The following is a 21,385-nucleotide window of genomic DNA, read 5'->3' as shown; positions in this document are numbered from 1 at the left end:
CTCAGTGCACATCTGTGCCGCCTCATCAGTGCCCATCTGTGCCGCTCCATCTGTGCCGCTCCATCTGTGCCGCCCCATCTGTGCCGCCCCATCTGTGCCGTCCCATCAGTGCCCAGCTGTGCCACCTCATAAGTGCACATCTGTGCAATCTCAGTGCACATCTGTTCCACCTCGTCAGTGCCCACCTGTGCCGCCTCATCAGTGCCCACCTGTGCCGCCTCATCAGTGCCCACCTGTGCCGCCTCATCAGTGCCCACCTGTGCCGCCTCATCAGTGCCCACCTGTGCCACCTCATCAGTGCACATCTGCACATCTGTTCCACCTCATAAGTGCACATCTGTGCAATCTCAGTGCACATCTGTTCCACCTCGTCAGTGCCCACCTGTGCCGCCTCATCAGTGCCCACCTGTGCCGCCTCATCAGTGCCCACCTGTGCCGCCTCATCAGTGCCCACCTGTGCCGCCTCATCAGTGCCCACCTGTGCCACCTCATCAGTGCACATCTGCACATCTGTCCACCTCATTAGTGCACATCTGTTCCACCTCATCAGTGCCCCTCTGTGCCACCTCAGTGCCCATCTGTGCTCATCAGTGCCGCCTCATCAGTGCAGGCTTAGCAACCATGGCCAAAAGAAGCTTTTCCGCCGAGGAGGCGTACCAAATACTGTCCCAGGCCGACGAGAGCAACGGGGAGCTCTCTTTTTCAGATTCCCTTTCTGATTCCGAGTCGGACATAACTTATGAGCCAGTCCTCAGTAGTGAAACACTGAGTGACTCAGAGGAGGAAGAGATTCGGCCCGCCAAACGAAGGCGTTCTGGTGGGGAGGCAGTGGCATCTACTAGCACGGCAGTCCCGTCCACCAGCACGGCAGTCCCGTCCACCAGCACGGCAGTCCCGTCCACCAGCACGGCAGTCCCGTCCACCAGCACGGCAGTCCCGTCCATCAGCACGGCAGTCCCGTCCATCAGCATGGCAGTCCCGTCCACCAGCACGGCAGTCCCGTCCACCAGCACCGCAGTGCCTCGGCAAGAAAGGCCAAGGACCCAAGCCAGCCTTCCCTATGCCCTGCAGAACCCCTTGTGGCTTCCTCCTAATTCAGGAGAAGCCAACATTCCCCCTTTCACTGCCCAGCCAGGAGTCCAGGTGAACACGGAGAATTTTTCCCCAATAGATTTTTTTAATTTATTTTTTACCGAGGACATGCTGTCAAGTATTGTGGCCCAGTGCAACCTTTATGCACATCAATTCATTGCAAATAATCCAACATCCTACTATGCCCGTCCCTACGAATGGAGAGACCTAACGGTGGTGGAGTTGAAGGTTTTTTTAGGGCTCACATTTAACATGGGACTCACGAAAAAAAACACTTTGCTGTCCTATTGGTCAACCCGCCCCCTCCAACACCTGCCAATATACTCCAAGGTGATGCCCAGAAACAGATACCTCATGATATTGAGGTTTCTTCATTTCAACGACAATACCCAGTGCCCTCCCCGAAATGACCCAAACTATGATAGACTTTTCAAAATTCGGCCACTTTTAAATTATTTTTCTGCACTATTCCCCTTGCTGTTTACCCCAGACAAAAACATATGTGTGGATGAGTCCCTTCTTAAGTTTAGTGGCAGGCTTAAGATGAAGCAATATATTCCCAGTAAAAGGGCACGCTATGGGGTGAAGGTATACAAATTATGTGACCGAGTCACAGGTTACTTGTATGCCTTCAAAGTGTACGAAGGGAAGGACACCCAGCTGCAACCCCCTAATTGCCCAGACTACTTGGGATCAAGCGGGAAGATTGTTTGGGATCTCACATACCCCCTACTGGAGAAAGGCTACCACCTGTACGTAGATAACTTCTACACATCTCTGCCCCTTTTCCACAACCTGCATCGGATGAAGACGCCTGCATGTGGTACCATCAAAAAGAACCGGAAGGGCTTTCCTCAAAGTCTGGTCAATAAAAAATTGAGAAAAGGAGAAACGGCGAGTCTACGAAACAACGAGATTTTGGCAGTGAAGTGGAGAGACAAAAGAGATGTATACATGTTGTCTTCAATCCACGATGATACCTTCATGGAAGTCCCCAGAAGAAATGGCCCCATACAGAAACCTAAATGTGTCTTTGACTATAATTTGTTTATGGGGGGAGTCGACTTGAATGACCAGATGCTGGAACCGTACCTTGCCACAAGACGGACATACCATTGGTATAAGAAAGTCGCAATTTATTTTTTTAATTTGGCCATCTACAATTCTTATGTCATTTATCGAAACTCCACCCAAAACCCCAAACGCTTCCTTGGCTACCAGGAAGACGTTTTCACTGCCCTTACATTCCCGAACGGCCCCCCAGAAAATATCCGATCTGATGTTCTAAGTCGACTCTCCGAACGCCACTTCCCAGATAAGATCCCTCCCAAACCAACAGGCCAACGACGGCAAAAAAAATGTAAAGTGTGTACCAGAGCTGGATTCAGAAGAGACACATCTTATTATTGTGCACAATGTCCTTCTGAACCAGGCCTCTGCGTAGGTGAATGTTTTCGTCGTTACCATACTTTAGTAAATTATTAGTAAAGTATGGTAAACGTAAGCCTCCGTTCCTGCAATTTACCCTCACACCCCTTATGCCACTGCCTCCTCTGTAACTGACCCTGGCTTGTTATTTGACCACGCTTTTGCCTAACGATTCTGCACATACCTCTGCCTGATCTGGAACTGACCCTGGACTGTTATTCGACCATGCTTCTGCCCAACGATTCTGCACATACCTCTGCCTGATCTGGAACTGACCCTGGACTGTTATTCGACCATGCTTCTGCCCAACGATTCTGTACATACCTCTGCCTGATCTGGAACTGACCTTGGACTGTTTGACCATGATATTTGCCTGCCTCTTGGACTGATCTTGTACCCTGCAACTGGACTAGTGGGATTCAACACAGGGGTCTCACATATGTGAGGGGCTCCAGAATTGTTTTTCTGGATGAAGAAAACAATTTATTTTGTTTTCTCAATCCTAGATTAGGGTCTGGAGACTCGGAGGCTTCAAAGAGATTTGGGTGGGAGAAGCCTCTACCCCTGTCCCCATTCTGTCCTGAACGAGGCCCTACTTCTGCCTGTAGGACTTACTGCCGTCACGCCTCTGCCTGTTGCACTGACCACACCACATGGACCTGCCTACTACCAGGACCAATATTTTTGGCACTGCGGACAATATCTCTGCCTGCACTGACCCTGGACTTTATATGGACAGTAACCCTGCCTGCTGCCTGGACAATTGTGTTCGCCGCTGCTGACCAAGTCCCTGCCTGCTGCCTGGACCAGTGCTTTCCTCCTGCGTACAACTGCGCTACTACAACCACAGGTAATCTTTTTTGTTTACGCTTTGCTCAGCATAATGTATTTTGGGGTGTAATTCTTGGTATGTGCATGCTATGTGTCCCTGGAACACCTGACGGTGTTCCTTGCATGTTTGGCCTCTGTATGTGGCCAGGCAGTGAAAAAGTCCCACACATGTGGTATCGTAATACTCAGGAGGAGTAGCAGAATGTATTTTGGGGTGTCATTTTTGCTATCTAAATGCTATGTGTTGGAAATATCTTATAAACGGACAACTTTGTGTAAAAAAAAATGTGTTTTCATTTTTTTCCACATTTTCCAAAAACTTCTGGAAAAAAATAAACCATTCAAAAGACTCATTATGCCGCATAGATTATACGTTGGGGTGTTAGCTTTCCAAAATGGGGTCATTTTGTGGGTGTTTCCATTGTCCTGGTGCTCCAGGGCCTTCAAAGGTGTAACAGGTGGTTGAGAAATGTGATGTGTAATTTATGCTCCTAGAACACCTGATGGTGCTCCATGCATGTTGGGCCTCTGTATGTGGCCAGGCAGTGAAAAAGTCCCACACATGTGGTATCGTAATACTCAGGAGGAGTAGCAGAATGTATTTTGGGGTGTCATTTTTGCTATCTAAATGCTATGTGTTGGAAATATCTTATAAACGGACAACTTTGTGTAAAAAAAAATGTGTTTTCATTTTTTTCCACATTTTCCAAAAACTTCTGGAAAAAAATAAACCATTCAAAAGACTCATTATGCCTCATAGATTATACGTTGGGGTGTTAGCTTTCCAAAATTAGGTCATTTTGTGGGTGTTTCCATTGTCCTGGTGCTCCAGGGCCTTCAAAAGTGTAATAGGTGGTTGAGAAATGTGATGTGTAATTTATGCTCCTAGAACACCTGATGGTGCTCCATGCATGTTGGGCCTCTGTATGTGGCCAGGCAGTGAAAAAGTCCCACACATGTGGTATCGTAATACTCAGGAGGAGTAGCAGAATGTATTTTGGGGTGTCATTTTTGCTATCTAAATGCCATGTGTTGGAAATATCTTATAAACGGACAACTTTGTGTAAAAAAAAATGTGTTTTCATTTTTTTCCACATTTTCCAAAAACTTCTGGAAAAAAATAAACCATTCAAAAGACTCATTATGCCACATAGATTATACGTTGGGGTGTTAGCTTTCCAAAATGGGGTCATTTTGTGGGTGTTTCCATTGTCCTGGTGCTCCAGGGCCTTCAAAGGTGTAACAGGTGGTTGAGAAATGTGATGTGTAATTTATGCTCCTAGAACACCTGATGGTGCTCCATGCATGTTGGGCCTCTGTATGTGGCCAGGCAGTGAAAAAGTCCCACACATGTGGTATCGTAATACTCAGGAGGAGTAGCAGAATGTATTTTGGGGTGTCATTTTTGCTATCTAAATGCCATGTGTTGGAAATATCTTATAAACGGACAACTTTGTGTAAAAAAAAATGCGGTTTCATTTTTTTCCACATTTTCCAAAAACTTCTGGAAAAAAATAAACCATTCAAAAGACTCATTATGCCGCATAGATTATACGTTGAGGTGTTAGCTTTCCAAAATGGGGTCATTTTGTGGGTGTTTCCATTGTCCTGGTGCTCCAGGGCCTTCAAAGGTGTAACAGGTGGTTGAGAAATGTGATGTGTAATTTATGCTCCTAGAACACCTGATGGTGCTCCATGCATGTTGGGCCTCTGTATGTGGCCAGGCAGTGAAAAAGTCCCACACATGTGGTATCGTAATACTCAGGAGGAGTAGCAGAATGTATTTTGGGGTGTCATTTTTGCTATCTAAATGCCATGTGTTGGAAATATCTTATAAACTGACAACTTTGTGTAAAAAAAAATGCGGTTTCATTTTTTTCCACATTTTCCAAAAACTTCTGGAAAAAAATAAACCATTCAAAAGACTCATTATGCCTCATAGATTATACGTTGGGGTGTTAGCTTTCCAAAATGGGGTCATTTTGTGGGTGTTTCCATTGTCCTGGTGCTCCAGGGCCTTCAAAAGTGTAATAGGTGGTTGAGAAATGTGATGTGTAATTTATGCTCCTAGAACACCTGATGGTGCTCCATGCATGTTGGGCCTCTGTATGTGGCCAGGCAGTGAAAAAGTCCCTCACATTTGGTATCGTAATACTCAGGAGGAGTAGCAGAATGTATTTTGGGGTGTCATTTGTGGTATACACATGCCATGTGAGAGAAATAAGCTATTACAATGACAATTTTGTGGGGAAAAAAAAAAAAAAAAAAAAAATCTCAATTTTGCAAAGAATTGTGGGAAAAAAATACAACTTCAAATAACTCACCATGCCTCTAACTAAATACATTGAAATGTCTACTTTCCAAAAAGGGGTTATTTGGGGGGCATTTGTACTTTCCTGGCTTGTTAGGGTCTCAGGAAATGAGATAGGCCTCAGTACATCAGATGTGATAATTTTTTTATGATTTGCACCATAGCTTGTAGACTCTAAAACTTTCACACAGACCAAATAATTTCCACAAATTTTTGGTTATTTTTACCAAAGATATGTAGCAGTATAAATTGTGGCCAAAATTTATGAAGAAAAATTACGAATTTGCAAAATTTTATCACAGAAATTAGAAAAAATGTGTTTTTTTTCAAAATTTTCGGTCTTTTTTCATTTATAGCGCAAAAAATAAAAAACCCAGAGGTGATCAAATACCACCAAAATAAAGCTCTATTTGTATGAAGAAAAGGACAAAAAAATCATTTGGGTACAGTGTTGCATGACTGAGTAATTGTCATTCAAAGTGTGAGAGCACTGAAAGCTGAAAATTGGTCTGGATAGGAGGGGGGTTTAAGTGCCTAGTAAGCAAGTGGTTAAGCTTGAAAAAGCTTGAAAAACGCTTATATATTTTATGATACAAATATGATCTGAGAGTGACATATGCTAACCCGAGAAAAAACAGCTTGATATTTCTGATCAGGAAGTGTGCATTTCCCTAAAAAAGATATTTATATTAAACACGAGTATGCAGAGAAGTGGCTTTTATTCAGACTATTTTAATAAGAGTAAGCAGCAATTCTCTGTAGGGTTTAAAGTCTTTTGGCAGAGTATGTTACAATTAGCATTGTTTATCTTGGCGAGCAGAACACACTTGTCTATAACTGTGTGCTTGCAAATGATATTAGAGGCAATGAGACTCTTTTATATTTAATCTACTTGCCATTGTATTTCTCTCATTTTGTGGAGGAAACCTCACTGCCTCTTGAAATAAACAAACAAATGACAGTCATATGTTGAAATTAGATGGAAAATAGGATAGGAAAGCTCAGAGTTAACCTATTGCTATTGGGTCACCTCAGTCAATTGAAAAGCATCTGTAATATATGCAGCCACCTGGTGATTTCAATTAATCATCAGTCATCTGATGTGACACTAAAGAGATGGATCATGGACGAAATTATTTAATCCTGCCAAATCAGCTGCAAGTATTTGAGAAACATTAATTTACAAGCCACTCTCTGCCTGTAGTTCGTACAATAAAGTCAATGTAACCAAATTCATACCCCATGTAAATACATTTAGTGCATTGGGTTTTGCACATGGGCATTACCCTTGTGTTGACTCCAGTTAAACCTAATTATGTTCTGCAATGTCTCAGAGTAATTCTCTACATCTCAACTGGACCTGAATCATATTGTCATTTCCCATGTATAATGATAACAAGTTAAATGTTTAAAGAAAACTTGTTTTGGGAGAAATATGGGACTGCCATTGCAGACCTCCTTCTGAAAATGCATTTTACCTAGCTGCCTATGACATCAACACTTTCCAAGTCACTGACCCACAATATTAATTTTGTTTTTTAGGCAGACATTTTATTTCTTTTAAGACTGGCTTCCTTTATAGGTCAAGCCACAACTGGGCTGATGCATCAATCTTAATAGTTCATTATAAAGTCCAACTTACACCCTTAGCGTCTACTCTGCATACCCTTTTTCCATGGGTCTCCTGGCCAGTCACTTGTCACATGGGCTCCTCTTCTTTCTCCCTTCTCTGGCTCTGGGCAGAAAACTCCCAACCTAAGATGTATAGCAACAAAAACACTGACAGCAGACATGCATTGGAGGTAGCTCCTTCCTCCTTAAAAGTACAGTAACATCCCAAAAGCCCATATTCACTTAAGGCAGCTGTAGAACCCATTGGGTCTGTCACAAATCCAACAAGTTAAATTTGCAGCCACTGAAATAATTTTTAACTAGCACAAAGAAAAGTGCACCAGGGCACTTTAGCAGAAATCTCAGGGGTAGGAGGTCACTTGAAGTCTGACAGGTGCTACTGCTTAGCAATTAGGAGACATTGTATTAAAGCCAAGCTAATTGATTTAGCTGTTTCCCAAAACAGCTCTATTCAAGGCATGCCGTGAATGAAAACTGTCACTGTTGCTTGTGCTCTCAACTGGAATTTCAAGCCATCAAACGGCTGGGGTTATAACTGACCACATGTGCAGGACCATGGCAACAGCAGATCAAAATAAGGTAACGCCCATGAGTCTTACAATTAAAAGAGAAGGACTTTCAAGTACATAATGGTACAAATTATGCTAGTAAATCACCAATTGTAGAACACAGAGCGTACAAGTGGTAATTCGTCAAGCTTAAAAATAAAGTTAATTTTTGGTCTGCTATCAGAGCTACACTCTTATCAAAAGTATTGGGACACCTGCCTTTACACGCACATGTACTTTAATGACATCCCAGTCTTCGTCTGTAGGGTTCAATATTGAGTTGGCCCACCCTTTGCAGCTATAACAGCTTCAACTCTTCTGGGAAGGCTGTCCACAAGGTTCAGGAGTGTGTCTATGGGAATGTTTGACTATTCTTCCAAAAGCGCATTTGTGAGGTTGGACACTAATGTTGGATGAGAAGTCCTGGCTGGCAATCTCCGCCCTAATTCATCCAAAGTCGTTCTATTGGGTCGAAGTCAGGACTCTGTGCAGGCCAGTCAAGTTCCTTCACCCCAAAATCGCTCATCCATGTCTTTATGGACCTTGCTTTGTGCACTGGTGCGCAGTCATTGTGGAACAGGAAGGGGCCATCCCCAAACTGTTCCCACAAAGTTGGGAGCATGAAACTGTCCAAAATGCCTTGGTATGCTGATGTCTTAAGAGTTCCCTTCACTGGAACTAAGGGGCCAAGCCCAACCCCTGAAAAGCGACCACACACCATAATCCCTCCTCCACCAAATGATTTGGAGGGGTGGCCCAATACTTTGGCAATATAGTGTGGATGAGTGTGTTTGGGGTGGTGGACCTTGACTGGCCTGCACAGATTCCTGATCTCAACCCAATGGAACACCTATGGGATGAATTAGATTGGAGACTGCCAGCCAGGCCTTCTTGTCCAACATCAGTGCCTGACCTAACAAACGTGCTTCTGGAAGAATGATTAAACATTCCCATAGAAACACTCCTAAACCTTGTGGACAGCCTTCCCAGAAGATTTGAAGCTGTTATAGCTGCAAAGGGTGGGCCAACTCAATATTGAACCCTACAGACCAAAACTGGGATGCCATTAAAGTTCATATGCGCGTATAGGCAGGCGTCACAGTACTTTAGTAGTGTATGTATGATTACTATTTACCCCAAGATATCAAATGGGAACCATGGTAGAGTTTCACTTTCTCTATGTACTACTAATTCATAACTCTAATGTTTATCTAAAAATTATTTGTTATATGCTTTTCAAAATGAATTCATGTTTTCATGATTCAATTACTATTGCTGGAGTTTGGCCTTTAAAATGTGTAACACATTAACATGCATTGATGAGATTATTAATGTTAGACTGATCATCTTTATATACCTATCCAAAAATTAGTGGGAACAAAAAAAAAGCACATAAATAATAAAAAACTAAATAATTGATTTACAGATATGAGTTTTCTATTTAATAATACTTGCTTTACTGAATTTAGAAACTCAATCAAGGTGAAAACAAATGATCGAAATGAAAGCAGAAATAGGAGATATCTAGAGACATCAGGATACAAAATAACATTAAGCGGAATGCATTAGTGCTATGCAAATGGGAAGGGTGTATCTCTTATCCAAAGTGCATTCCAGATTGTCAGTTGATGTATTAATCAATTACATGAAGTCATTGCTGCAATTATCATGGTGATCTAAAAGTTGTAAGTTAAGATGAGCTCTTGCTGTCTTTGTGACTTGTTCCCGGATTTACTTATTGCAAACCAAGTCATATTGCTTTTTCATTTTTAACCTCCATTTACCGGACATGCTACTCTTAGAAAAAAATATTTGAATTCCAGTTCTGTACTTTGAGATGCTATTGGGAATGAAATATTAACACCGTAATGTGTATATCTACTTGCTGCATATTATACTCTATAGTTTATTAAAAAAAAGTTCTGATTATTGTATCCTCTACGGCCATTGTTTATGTTGTGTACTTAATAGTGGCTATAGTGAATTTGCTGTTTATAAATTGTTATGATTGTTACCTGGCATTATGACCAGTAAGTGCAATGAAATCTTGATCCCCACTAAAACACATTATGACTTCATAGGATACTAGAAAGACTTCCATAAAACTTTACTGAGAGAGGTGTCGACCATGCGGGAGAATGTTCAGTAACTTATTTGTTTGCTCTGTTTAGTTGTAGCACTTAAGATGTTTAATATTGCATGAACTGCACCTGAGCATCTCCCAGCAGCCTCTATGGTTCATATTTCATGCCATTTGTTTTCTTTTCTAGAGCAAGGAGCCAGTTCAAATGCAGATGAAAATGGAAAATGACGATTCCAAGTTTTTTGAAAAACATCCAAAAATTTCTGCTGACTTTCATTCTAACAAGATGAGGAAACATGTGAATTAAAACAGAAACATTCAAATTCTTCTAATGCTTTGGCATCTTGATGTAACAGAAAAGATGTACATTATTCTATACAATCTAATAGGGAGTTAACAATGATACATTTTTACCAATCAAAGTATGGGACAAAACTACATAACAGTATGGGGTTTATTTACTAAAGGCAAATCCACTCTGCACTACAAGTGCACTGCAAGTGCACTTGAAAGTGCACTTGTAAGTGCAGTCGCTGTAGATCTGAGGGGAAGCTCTGCTGATTTTATCATCCAATCATGTACAAGCAAAATTGCTGTTTTTTATTTTCCTTGTATGTCCCCCTCAGATGTACAGTGACTGCACTTCCAAGTGCACTTCCACGTGCAGTGCACTTGTAGTGCAAAGTGGATTTGCCTTTAGTAAATAAACCCCTATATCTCTTTTTGGAGAAGGGTAGAATAAAACACAAATGCTCTTATTTTGGAGAAAGCAGACCGACATCTACTTCCAGATGTGTTTAAAAAAAACGTTATGAATTTATACTCTTCCCTGCCATGAAAAATGCCAAAATCAAGGGATATCTTTTCTTCAGATAAATCCTGCTTTCAATATTATTGCCTTGTCTCTGTGTTTGTATCCATTTTTGCAGTTATGGATATTATGGGTATGTTATGGGTATGCCTGTTCAGCACCAGCAGTGTGGCGATGAGCTACCACTAGAGGGTGCTGTATGGAGGTGGTGCATCTGCTCTTCATTGTGCTGAATGAGCAAACCCTCTTTACAGGAGCTACTTTTTCAGACAGGATGTACTCAGAGGTGGTTGCAGGCAAAAATGCTGTAACACAATATTTTGACATGTATACTGTATACAGCTGCTGGGACAAGTACAGATGTTTATTTTTTGGGGGAAATGCAGATATGTTTTAACTTTCCATTGCTCCTTCTATTTGCCAGGTTCCCAATCTCATTTCCACGATAGCAGACCACACGGCCAGGTTACTCCAAACATCATCTGTGAAAAATTGATTTTTTACAAGTAAATGAATGAAAACAGCAATTAGGTCTCTTGGAAAGTGATTATATATATATAACACCCCTGGCAAAAAGTATGGAACCACCACTCTTGGAAAATGTTCATTCAATTGTTTAATTGTGTAGAAACAAAAAACTAATCACAGACATTCCTCAAAACTATTTTCATTTAACATTCCAACCTTCTGTCTTTAAGAAACACTAAGGGCACTTTCACGCTGAGGCGCCGAAGTGTCGGCGATAAAGCTCCGCCATTTTTAGCGATGCTTTTTGGCCACTAGCGGGGAGCTTTTAACCCCCGCTAGCAGCTGAAAAAGGGTTAAAAGCCCCCCCCAGCAGTGGTGTTGCCCATTGATTTCAATGGGCATTGATTTCAATGGGCAGGGGCGCTTTCCTACAGCGCCTCAAAGATACTGCTTGCAGAACATTTTTTAGTGTCCTGCCAGTGCACCGCTCCAGTGTGAAAACACTCGGGCTTTGACACTGGAGTGAGAGGAGAGGCGCTTTACAGACGCTTTACATGCGCTATTTTTAGTGCTATAGCACCTGTAAAGCGTCTCAGTGTGAAAGTAGCCTTAAAAAAAAAAAAAAAAAAAGAAAGAAAACTGTAGTCAATTGCAGCTGTTTTTGCAGATCAAGCAGAGGAAAAAAATATGTAATCACTCAATTCTGAGTAAAATATTATGGAATCATGAAAAAAGACACTACAGTTCACCACTAGTACTTCGTTGCACCACCTCTGGCTTTTATACCAGCTTAAATTCTCTGAAGCATGGATTTAACTATTCACAAACAGCATTCTACATCAATCCAGCTCCAACGTTCTCTTATTACAGTTGCCAGATCAGCTTTGCAGGTTGGAGCCTTGTCATGGGCAATTTTCTTTAATGTCCACCATAGATTTTCAATTGGATTGAGGTCCGGACTGTTTGCAGGCCATGCCATTGACATTATATGTCTTTCTTGAATAAAAGTTTTCATGGCTTTTGCCCTATTGCAAGATGCATTATCATCCTGAAAAATTATGTCATCATCACTAAACATCTTTTCAATTGATGGAATAAGAAAAGTGTTCAAAATCTCAATATAAACTTGTGCATTTATTGAAGATTTAATGAATTTCATCTCCCCTGTACCTTTAACTAACAAGCAAACCCATATCATCAATGATTGTGGAAATTTGCATGTTTTCTTCACTTTCATCCAGTCATCCACACAGTCCAGATTGTTTTTCTTTAGCCCGCTGTAACCTTGTTTTTTTCTGTTTAGGTGGTAGTGATGGTTTTTGTTTGGCTATTCTGTATGTAAATCAACAGTCACAGACATTGATTCCAGTTTCTGACCAATTGTTCCTCATTTCTTTGTTGTGCATTTTCTGTTTTCAAGTCATATTGCTTTAAGTTTTCTATCTTGACGCTTTGATGTCTTCCTTGGTCTACCAGTGGTCTCCCTTTAACAACCTTCCCATTTGATTTTGTACTTGGTCCAGATTTTAGACACAGCTGACCGGGAACAACCAACATCTTTTGCAACATTCCATGATGGTTTACCTTCTTGAAGAAGTTTTAAAATACTCTCCTTTGTTTCAACTGACATCTCTTTTGTTGGAGACATGATTCATGTCAATCAGGTTGGTGCAACAGCTCACCAAGGTCTTTTTTTAACTGCAGACTAATTAGCAGATGTGATCTGATGCAGTTGTTTGTTTTAGGACTGCAAAGTACATGGTGATTCCATATTTTTTTCCTCTGCTTGGTCTGCAAAAACAGTTGCAATTGACTACAGTTTTCTTTTTTTCTTTTTTTTTAAGTATTTTAGAAAAGCCAGAAGGCTGGGATGTTAAATTAAAATAGTTTTGAGGTATGTCTGTGATTATTTTTTTCTACACAACTAATCAAGAGTGGTGAATCCATACTTTTTGCCAAGGGTTGTATATACAGTATCTCACAAAAGTAGGTACACCCCTCAAATTTTTGTAAATATTTTAATTATATCTTTTCATGTGCCAACACTGAAGAAATTACACTTTGCTACAATGTAAAGTAGTGAGTGTACAGCTTGTATAACAGTGTAAATTTGCTGTCCCCTCAAAGTAACTCAACACACAGCCATTAATGTCTAAACCGCTGGCAACAAAAGTTAATACACCCCTACGTGAAAATGTCCAAATTGGGCCCAAAGCGTCAATATTTTGTCTGGTCACCATTATTTTCCAGCACTGCCTTAACACTCTTGGGCATGGAGTTCACCAGAGCTTCATAGGTTGCCACTGGAGTCCTCTTCCACTCCACCATGACGACATCAAGGAGCTGGTGGATATTAGAGACCTTGCGTTCCTCCACCTTCCATTTGAGGATGCCCCACAGATGCTCAATAGGGCTCAGGTCTGGAGACATGCTTGGCCAGTCCATCTCCTTTACCCTTAACTTCTTTAGCAAGACAGTGGTCGTCTTGGAGGTGTGTTTGGGGTCCTTATGTTGGAATACTGCCCTGCGGCCCAGTCTCCAAAGGGATGGGATCATACTCTGCTTCAGTATGTCACAGTACATGTTGGCATTCATGGTTCCCTCAATGAACTGTAGCTTCCCAGTTCTGACAGTACTTATGCAGCCCAAGACCATGACACTCCCACCACCATGCTTGACTGTAGGCAAGACACACTTGTCTTTGTACTCCTCACCTGTTTGCCGCCACACATGCTTGACACCATCTGAACCAAATAAGTTTATCTTGGTCTCATCAGACCACAGGACATGGTCCAGTACTCTATTTCCTTAGTCTGCTTGTCTTCAGCATACTGTTTTTGCAGGCTTTCTTCTGCACCCTCTTTAGAAGAGGCTTCCCTCTGGGACAACAGCCATGCAGACCAATTTGATGCAGTGTGCAGCATATGGTCTGAGCACTGACAGGCTGACCCCCAACCCCTTCAACCTTTGCAGCAATGCTGGCAGCACTCATATGTCTATTTCCCAAAGACAACCTCTGGATATGACGCTGAGCATGTGCACTCAGCTTCTTTGGTCAACCATGGTGAGGCCTGTTCTGAGTGGAACCTGTCCTGTTAAACCACTGTATGGTTTTGGCCACTGTGCTGCAGCTCAGTTTCAGGGTCTTGGCAATCTTCTTATAGCCTAGGCCATCTTTATGTAGAGCAACGATTCTTTTTTCAGATCCTCAGAGAGTTCTTTGACATGAGGTGTCATGTTGAACCTCCAGTGACCAGTATGAGCGAGTGAGAGCGATAACACCAAATTTAACACACCTGCTCCCCATTCACACCTGAGACCATGCAATACTAATGAGTCACATGACACCAGAGTTATTTTGAGGGGACAGCAAATTTACACTGTTATACAAGCTGTACACTCACTACTTTACATTGTAGCAAAGTTTCATTTCTTCAGTGTTGTCACATGATAAGATATAATAAAATATTTACAAAAATGTGAGGGGTGTAATCACTTTTGTGAGATACTGTGTATAAAGATATACCGTATTTATCGGCGTATAACACGCACTTTTTTCCCCTTAAAATCAGGGGAAAATCGCGGGTGCGTGTTATACCGCGATCCCCTGCGATCCTGAGCTTCAAAATCGCCAACCGCGATTTGCAAATGGCGCCGCCGGCGCCGAAATACACAGAGCCGGTCCTCGGCTCTTCTCGGCCACTTTCGGCTTCACTCGAGAGCTGCCCGAAGGTTCAGATAGCTCCGCTCACAGTCACGCCCATCCCGGGCGGGACTACGAGTGGAGCCGAAAGTGAACGAGAGCCGCCGAGAAGAGCCGAGGACCGACTCTGTGTATTTCGGCGCCGGCAGCGCCATTTTCAAATCGCGGTTGGTGATTTTGAAGCTCAGGATCGCAGGGGATCGGCGTATAACACGCACCTGCGATTTTCCCCTGATTTTAAGGGGAAAAAAGTGCGTGTTATATGCCGATAAATACGGTATATCTTTATACACAGGATTTTTAAACTGCGAGCTGCAAGGCTGCACTGGACACTGGGGAAGGCTGCACTGACAAGGCTGCACTGACAAGGCTGCACGGACATGGCTGCACTGGGGCAAGGATGCACTGAGAAGGCTGCAATGATGGGCATTTAAATGTAAGTTTTTTTCCCTTAAACTTCCCTCCTAAACTTGGGGTGCGTGTTATACGCCGATAAATACGGTATATATATATATATATATATATATATATATATAGATAGATATAGCTATATATCTATATAGCTATATCTATCTATATATATATATATATATATATATATATATATATATATATATATATATATATATTTATTTATTTATATAGATATATAGATATATCTATCTATAGATAGATATATATATATATCTATCTATAGATAGATATATCTATCTATAGATAGATATATATATATCTATATACATATACATATATATAGTAATATGGGTACATACTGTACACCTGAGCCAGAAATACAGGGCAAATCTATGAAAATAGAAGACAAAAATCCATGGGGACAAACTGGTGCAGTGCAGTACTGATTGGTGGAGTGATATAAAGGTGGAACTTTCTTTGATTCACGTTTAAAAATATATATTATGTCTCAGTGGGGGGAATTCAATAAAACATTTTCACAATTTTTCTGGCGATGTGGTCCTTCAAAAAGTCTAGTATCCTATTCACAAATCCCTGCTGCCAATTTCGGTAGCTTTACCAACAACTATGGCTTCACCAAATTAAAAAACAAAATAACCTCCAGTTCATAGATAACCAGGCTCTAAGTTGGCAAGGAGAGACAGGTAGAATGCTTGTCTCTATACGCTTTATAGCCGGCAGCATGTCTGCTGCAGCTACCCCCTCCCCACTTGTCACTGGTCACAAGGATGCTGCTGGCATCACAACACCATGCTCATAGCAGCCAGCGATGCTGACAGTGGGCAGAGCCAGATGAGGAAGCTGATGGACTAACAGGCAGTGGGTGGATTCCATAGCCAACTGCAGGTTGTCTGTTACCTATGGAATTCTCCCACTGTCTACTCTCAATCACAAGGGAAGCAGACCTAATGAGAAATTAGTGTCTCTGAATCCCCATCAGGCTCTACCCACCCAGCTACAAAACACCTGGTCTGAGTGACAGCTGCAGCAGTGTGGAGGGAGCTCAGCTACATAGAGGACGGAATGTCCATTAGGTCCTTATGTTTCCAACATGTACATGAATTTGGGGCAAGCACCAACATTTGTCATGAGGAAGCAGTACAAAACTCTAAAAAGTGTCGTAGACACGCTAAATGAATTCTCTGTGCTTTATCTTTAAAGAGTGGTTTCAAGATCTCTGTCAGGCTACACCTTTTTACAAAAGATGCTATTCACCTCATGATGTATTTCATTGCATATCCCAAGAATAAGAGGATTACTCCTCATTTCAGAAAAGTGGGCAGAGCCATACAAATCATTTCCTTATGTTCTCTCAGCCAGATACACCTTCAGAATTGCTGCTGTGTAGTGAAAAAATAGCCTAAAATTTTGGAGCCATTTTTTCTAAACTACATACAGCTGTTTCGTTATGGAATAAAACATGTGAATACATTCTGCTCTAAGAAGGTTGTACCATGCTATGCACTCATTCGGTTGGAGGGCTTTTTTATTTTCTTTAAGCCCTTTAGGCCATTGGTTCCTGATGCTGTCAGTCAAATCCAGTAGGGACGGTGGCTAAGCTGTGTGTCTACAGACGAACACAGCCTGGCTCAGGAGTGCGCCCGCATTTGTGCCACTATAGCACATTGCTTGCTATTAGTGCACAAGCAGAAGAGGAGACATGGTGAATGCCAACAGGAGACCCCAGAGGAGGAAAAGGGCAGCTCTCTGCAATACCATTGTACAGAGCAGGTAAGTGTAACAATAATTATTATGTTAATTTAAAAAAACGCTTTTACAACCACTTTAATGTTGATGTTATGCAAATGCCAAGCAGTCAATATAGCTTACATTAGTGTTAGTACATGACTCTGTTCTGTGTTATATCTAAAATATTTTTACTTCAGCTGTGTACCTAGAGACCCCACATATATATAGATTTAGATGACAAAAACAGCAGGACTTATTTTTATAAAACATGAAGTGATGGTGAAGTACAAAGAACAGCAAACCATAAAAAACAATTTGATTTTGGTAAATGGTGGACAGATAGATTAACCTCCTTAGCGGTATTCCGGAGTGTGGCTCGGGCTGAAATTCATTACCAAAAGCGGTAACCCTGAGCCACACTCGGGATTGCATCGCAGGATCCAAGCAAAGTTACTTACCTTGTCCCCAGGATCCTGTGATGTCTCCCCGCTCGATCTATCACAGTGCGAGGCTCTGTTCCCTGCGAGCGTCACAATGCACAGGGACGGAGCCCGGTGCTAAATTCAAAAAGTGAAAAACACATAACACATACAGTACACTGTAATCTTACAGATTACATTACTTTATCAGATTATTTCACATCCCTTTTGTCCCTAATGCTTTGTCCAGTGTCCTGTATGCAGTTTTATTTTTTATATACTGTTCTTTCTGCCTGTAAACTGGAGATTGTCCATAGCAACCAAAAAGTGTCCCTTTATGTCAAAAGCAGTTTTAGACCAGCTAGAAAACAGCGATAGTAAATTAGAACACTTGCAGAATTGAGCGATAGTGAATCGTGGGGAAATTCATCATCAAACACTGAAAGTGACAAAAGCGACAATTCTGCAACTGAAATGTCAGTGTTTTTGATTTGATTACATTATTGAATACATTTTATTATTATTATATTATTATTTGTTATAATTATTTATAGTTCTTTATTATATTATAATTTATGATTTCGTGTTTCAAACTTTAATATACCCGGGATGTCTACTAGACTCTTCTTTGGACAGATTTAAGTGAGTTATTCCTAAGAATTACAGGTCTACAATATAAAACGCCAAATTTCCATGTGAAACAATTGTACCGCTTTCAGCATCAAAAATCTGACATAATCTTACCGCCAGGGAAGTTAAAGGATGATTTCTGATGGGTTTTCATAGGAAATCACAACAAAGTACCAATTGCACCTGTTTATGAAATATGAGATCTAAAAAAAATATATGTGATATATATTGTTGAACCTCTTAGACTTTCTCTAGATTGTGTTCTGACAACATATGTATTACTAAATGCTAATTATGCAACCATATAAGTATACTGTATATACACTGAGCAAAATTATAAATGCAACACTTTTGTGTTTGCCCCTATTATCATGAGCTGACCGCAAAGATCTACGACTTTTTCTATGTACACAAAAGGCCTATTTCTCTCAAATATTGTTCACAAATCTGTCTAAATCTGTGTTAGTGAGCTCTTCTCCTTTGCCAAGATAATCCATCCACCTCACAGGTGTGGCATATCCAGATGCTGATTAGATAGCATGATTATTGCACAGGTGGGTCTTAAGCTGCCCACAATAAAAGGCCACTCTAAAATGTGCAGTTTTATCACACAGCACAATGCCACAGATGTGGCAAGTTTTGAGGGAGTGTGCAATTGGCATGCTGACTGCAGGTATGTCCACCAGAGCTGTTGCCCTTGCATTAAATGTTAATTTCTCTACCATAAGCTGTCTCCAAAGTTTCAGAGAATTTGGCAGTACATCCAACCGGGCTCACACAACCGCAGACCACATGTAACCAATCCAGCCCAGGACCTCCACATCCAGCATCTTCACTTCCAAGATCCTCTGAGACCAGCCACCCAGACAGCTGCTGCAACAATCGGCTTGCATAACCAGAGAATTTCTGCACAAACTGTCATAAACTGTCTCAGGGAAGCTCATCTGCATGCTCCTCGTTCTTGCGACATCTGTGGCATTGTGCTGTGTGATAAAACTGCACATTTTAGAGTGGCTTTTTATTGTGGGCAGCCTAAGGCACACCTATGCAGTAATCATGCTGTCTAATCAGCATCTGTACATGCCACACCTGTGAGGTGAATGGATTATCTCGGCAAAGGAGAAGTGCTTACAAACAGAGATTTAGATAGATTTGTCTAAGATCCCTTGCACACTGGGGCGGTTTGCAGGCGCTATTGCGCTAATAATAGCGCCTGCAAACCGCCCCGAAAGTGCCGCTGCTTTCATTCAAGTGTGCAAGCCCCGAGGGCTTGCACACTGGAGCGATGCGCTGGCAGGACGGTGAAAAAAGTCCTGCTAGCAGCATCTTCGGAGCGGTGAAGGAGCGGTGTGTATACCGCTCCTTTACCGCTCCTGCCCATTGAAATCAATGGGACGGCGCGGCTATACCGCCGGCAAAGCGCCTCTGCAGAGGCGCTTTGCGGTGGTATTTAACCCTTTCTCGGCCGCTAGCGGGGGTAAAACCGCCCCACTAGCGGCCGCATACCGACGGTAAAACGCCGCTAATAATAGCGGCGTTTTACCGCCGATGCCGCCCCCCACCCCAGTGTGCAAGGGCTCTAAATATTTGAGAGAAATAGTGTCAGGGCTGGGTTCAGCCCTTCCTTCTCTGAGCTGGCCGCTCAGCTGTCAGCTAATTGCCAGCTCCTAACTCTCCACAGTGACTCACCTGTTGATGATTTCTGCTCGTTAGTTCTGCCTACTTAAGCCGTCCAGCCCAGATGATCTCTGCCTTCACCTTGGTCAACATCACAGAGACTCTCCTGCGTTCCTGTTAAAGACTTGCTTGGCTGACATTCCTTCTGGCTCCAGATCCTGCTTGCTGTTCCACTACGCTGATCCCTGGTTTCCTGACCTTCTGGCTTGTCTGACTATCCGTTCCGGTTACTGAACTTTGGCTATGTTTTGACTACGTTTGTTCTATTTACTTTTATTATTAAAACAAGTGTGATTTAACTGTACTTCTGTCTCAGTCTGATTCATGGTTTCTGACAAACAGGCATTTTGTGTACATAGAAAAAGCCATAAATCTTTGCGTTCAGCTCATGATAAATAGGAGCAAACACAAAAGCGTTTATAATTTTGCTCAGTGTATATAAATGTTGGCAATGTTGTTCTCTTAATGAACTGTAGCTCCCCAGTGCCGGTAGTTCTCATGCAGTCCCAGACCATGACACTCCAACCACCATGCTTGACTGTAGGCAAGACACACTTGTCTTTGTACTCCTCACCTAGTTGCTGCCACACACGCTTGACACTATCTAAACCAAATAAGATTATCTTGGTCTTATCAGACCACAGGACATGGTTTCAGCAATCCATGTCCTTAGTCTGCTTGTCTTCAGTAAACTGTTTGCGAGCTTTCTTGTTCATCATCTTTAGAAGAGGCTTTCTTCTGAGACCAGTATGAGAGAGTGAAAGTGATACCACCAAATTTAACACACCTGCTCCCCATTCACACCTGAGACCTTGTAACACTAACGAGTCACATGACACAGGGGAGGGAAAATGGCTAATTGGGCCCAATTTCGACATTTTCACTTAGGGGTGTACTCACTTTTGTTGCCAGCGGTTTAGACATGAATAGCTGTGTGTTGAGTTATTTTGAGGGGGACAGAAAATTTACACTGTTATACAAGCTGTACACTCACTACTTTACATTGCAGCAAAGTGTAATTTCTTCAGTGTTGTCACATGAAAAGATATAATAAAATATTTACAAAAATGTGAGGGGTGTATCTCACATTTTTTGAGGTGTATCTCACTTTTATCAGATACTGTATATATATATATATATATATATATATATATATATATATATATATATATACATATACACACACACATACATACATACACACTGTGATATTGGGGGTTATTTAGCTTCAGTGTAGAGCTTACCAGTGAGCTGAGTCTATGCCAGAAATGCAGTTAAAAACAGTCCATCCAGGATTCCCACGCAGGGGTTTCAACTTCAAAGCTATAATGAAATAACGAATGGAAAATACAGAGCCACCTGGCTCTCTGGTCAGCACTGCTGTTCGGGAGTTGACCCTGGTCCTCTTTACCCTGTAACTGTGTCCCTGTTTGGTACCCACTCTGTACCTCTTCTGACACTCTCTCTTACAGCTTCCTGGCTGCTGCAGCCCACCGACTTGGGCCCTCCGTCTGCACTGTCACACTTCTCCCTTGCACGCCTGGACTCCTCGGGAGGGTGGAGCCCAGAACCCTGGTCCTGGCTCTACT

The 21,385-nt window shown here is 42.0% G+C and overlaps 1 protein-coding gene across 2 annotated transcripts in view; it reads left to right on the top strand.

Annotated features, from left to right (window-relative positions):
- Positions 1-11,227, top strand: part of LOC141139707 (uncharacterized) — a 352,695-nt gene extending 341,468 nt beyond the window's left edge. The window contains exon 8 of one of the 2 annotated variants that reach the window (XM_073626089.1): positions 10,113-11,227. In XM_073626089.1, coding sequence (XP_073482190.1) covers positions 10,113-10,140 — 28 coding nt within the window. In that variant the 3' untranslated portion in view covers positions 10,141-11,227. The remainder of the gene's footprint in view (positions 1-10,112) is intronic. The other variant, XM_073626088.1, reaches the window with a different exon arrangement.
- Positions 11,228-21,385: the final 10,158 nt, after the last annotated feature.

The sequence above is a fragment of the Aquarana catesbeiana genome, linkage group LG04, assembly GCF_042186555.1.
Source record: "Aquarana catesbeiana isolate 2022-GZ linkage group LG04, ASM4218655v1, whole genome shotgun sequence".
Lineage (NCBI taxonomy): Eukaryota > Metazoa > Chordata > Amphibia > Anura > Ranidae > Aquarana > Aquarana catesbeiana.
Note: the sequence above shows the minus strand (reverse complement) of the source record. Positions and strands in the feature narration are given on the sequence as shown.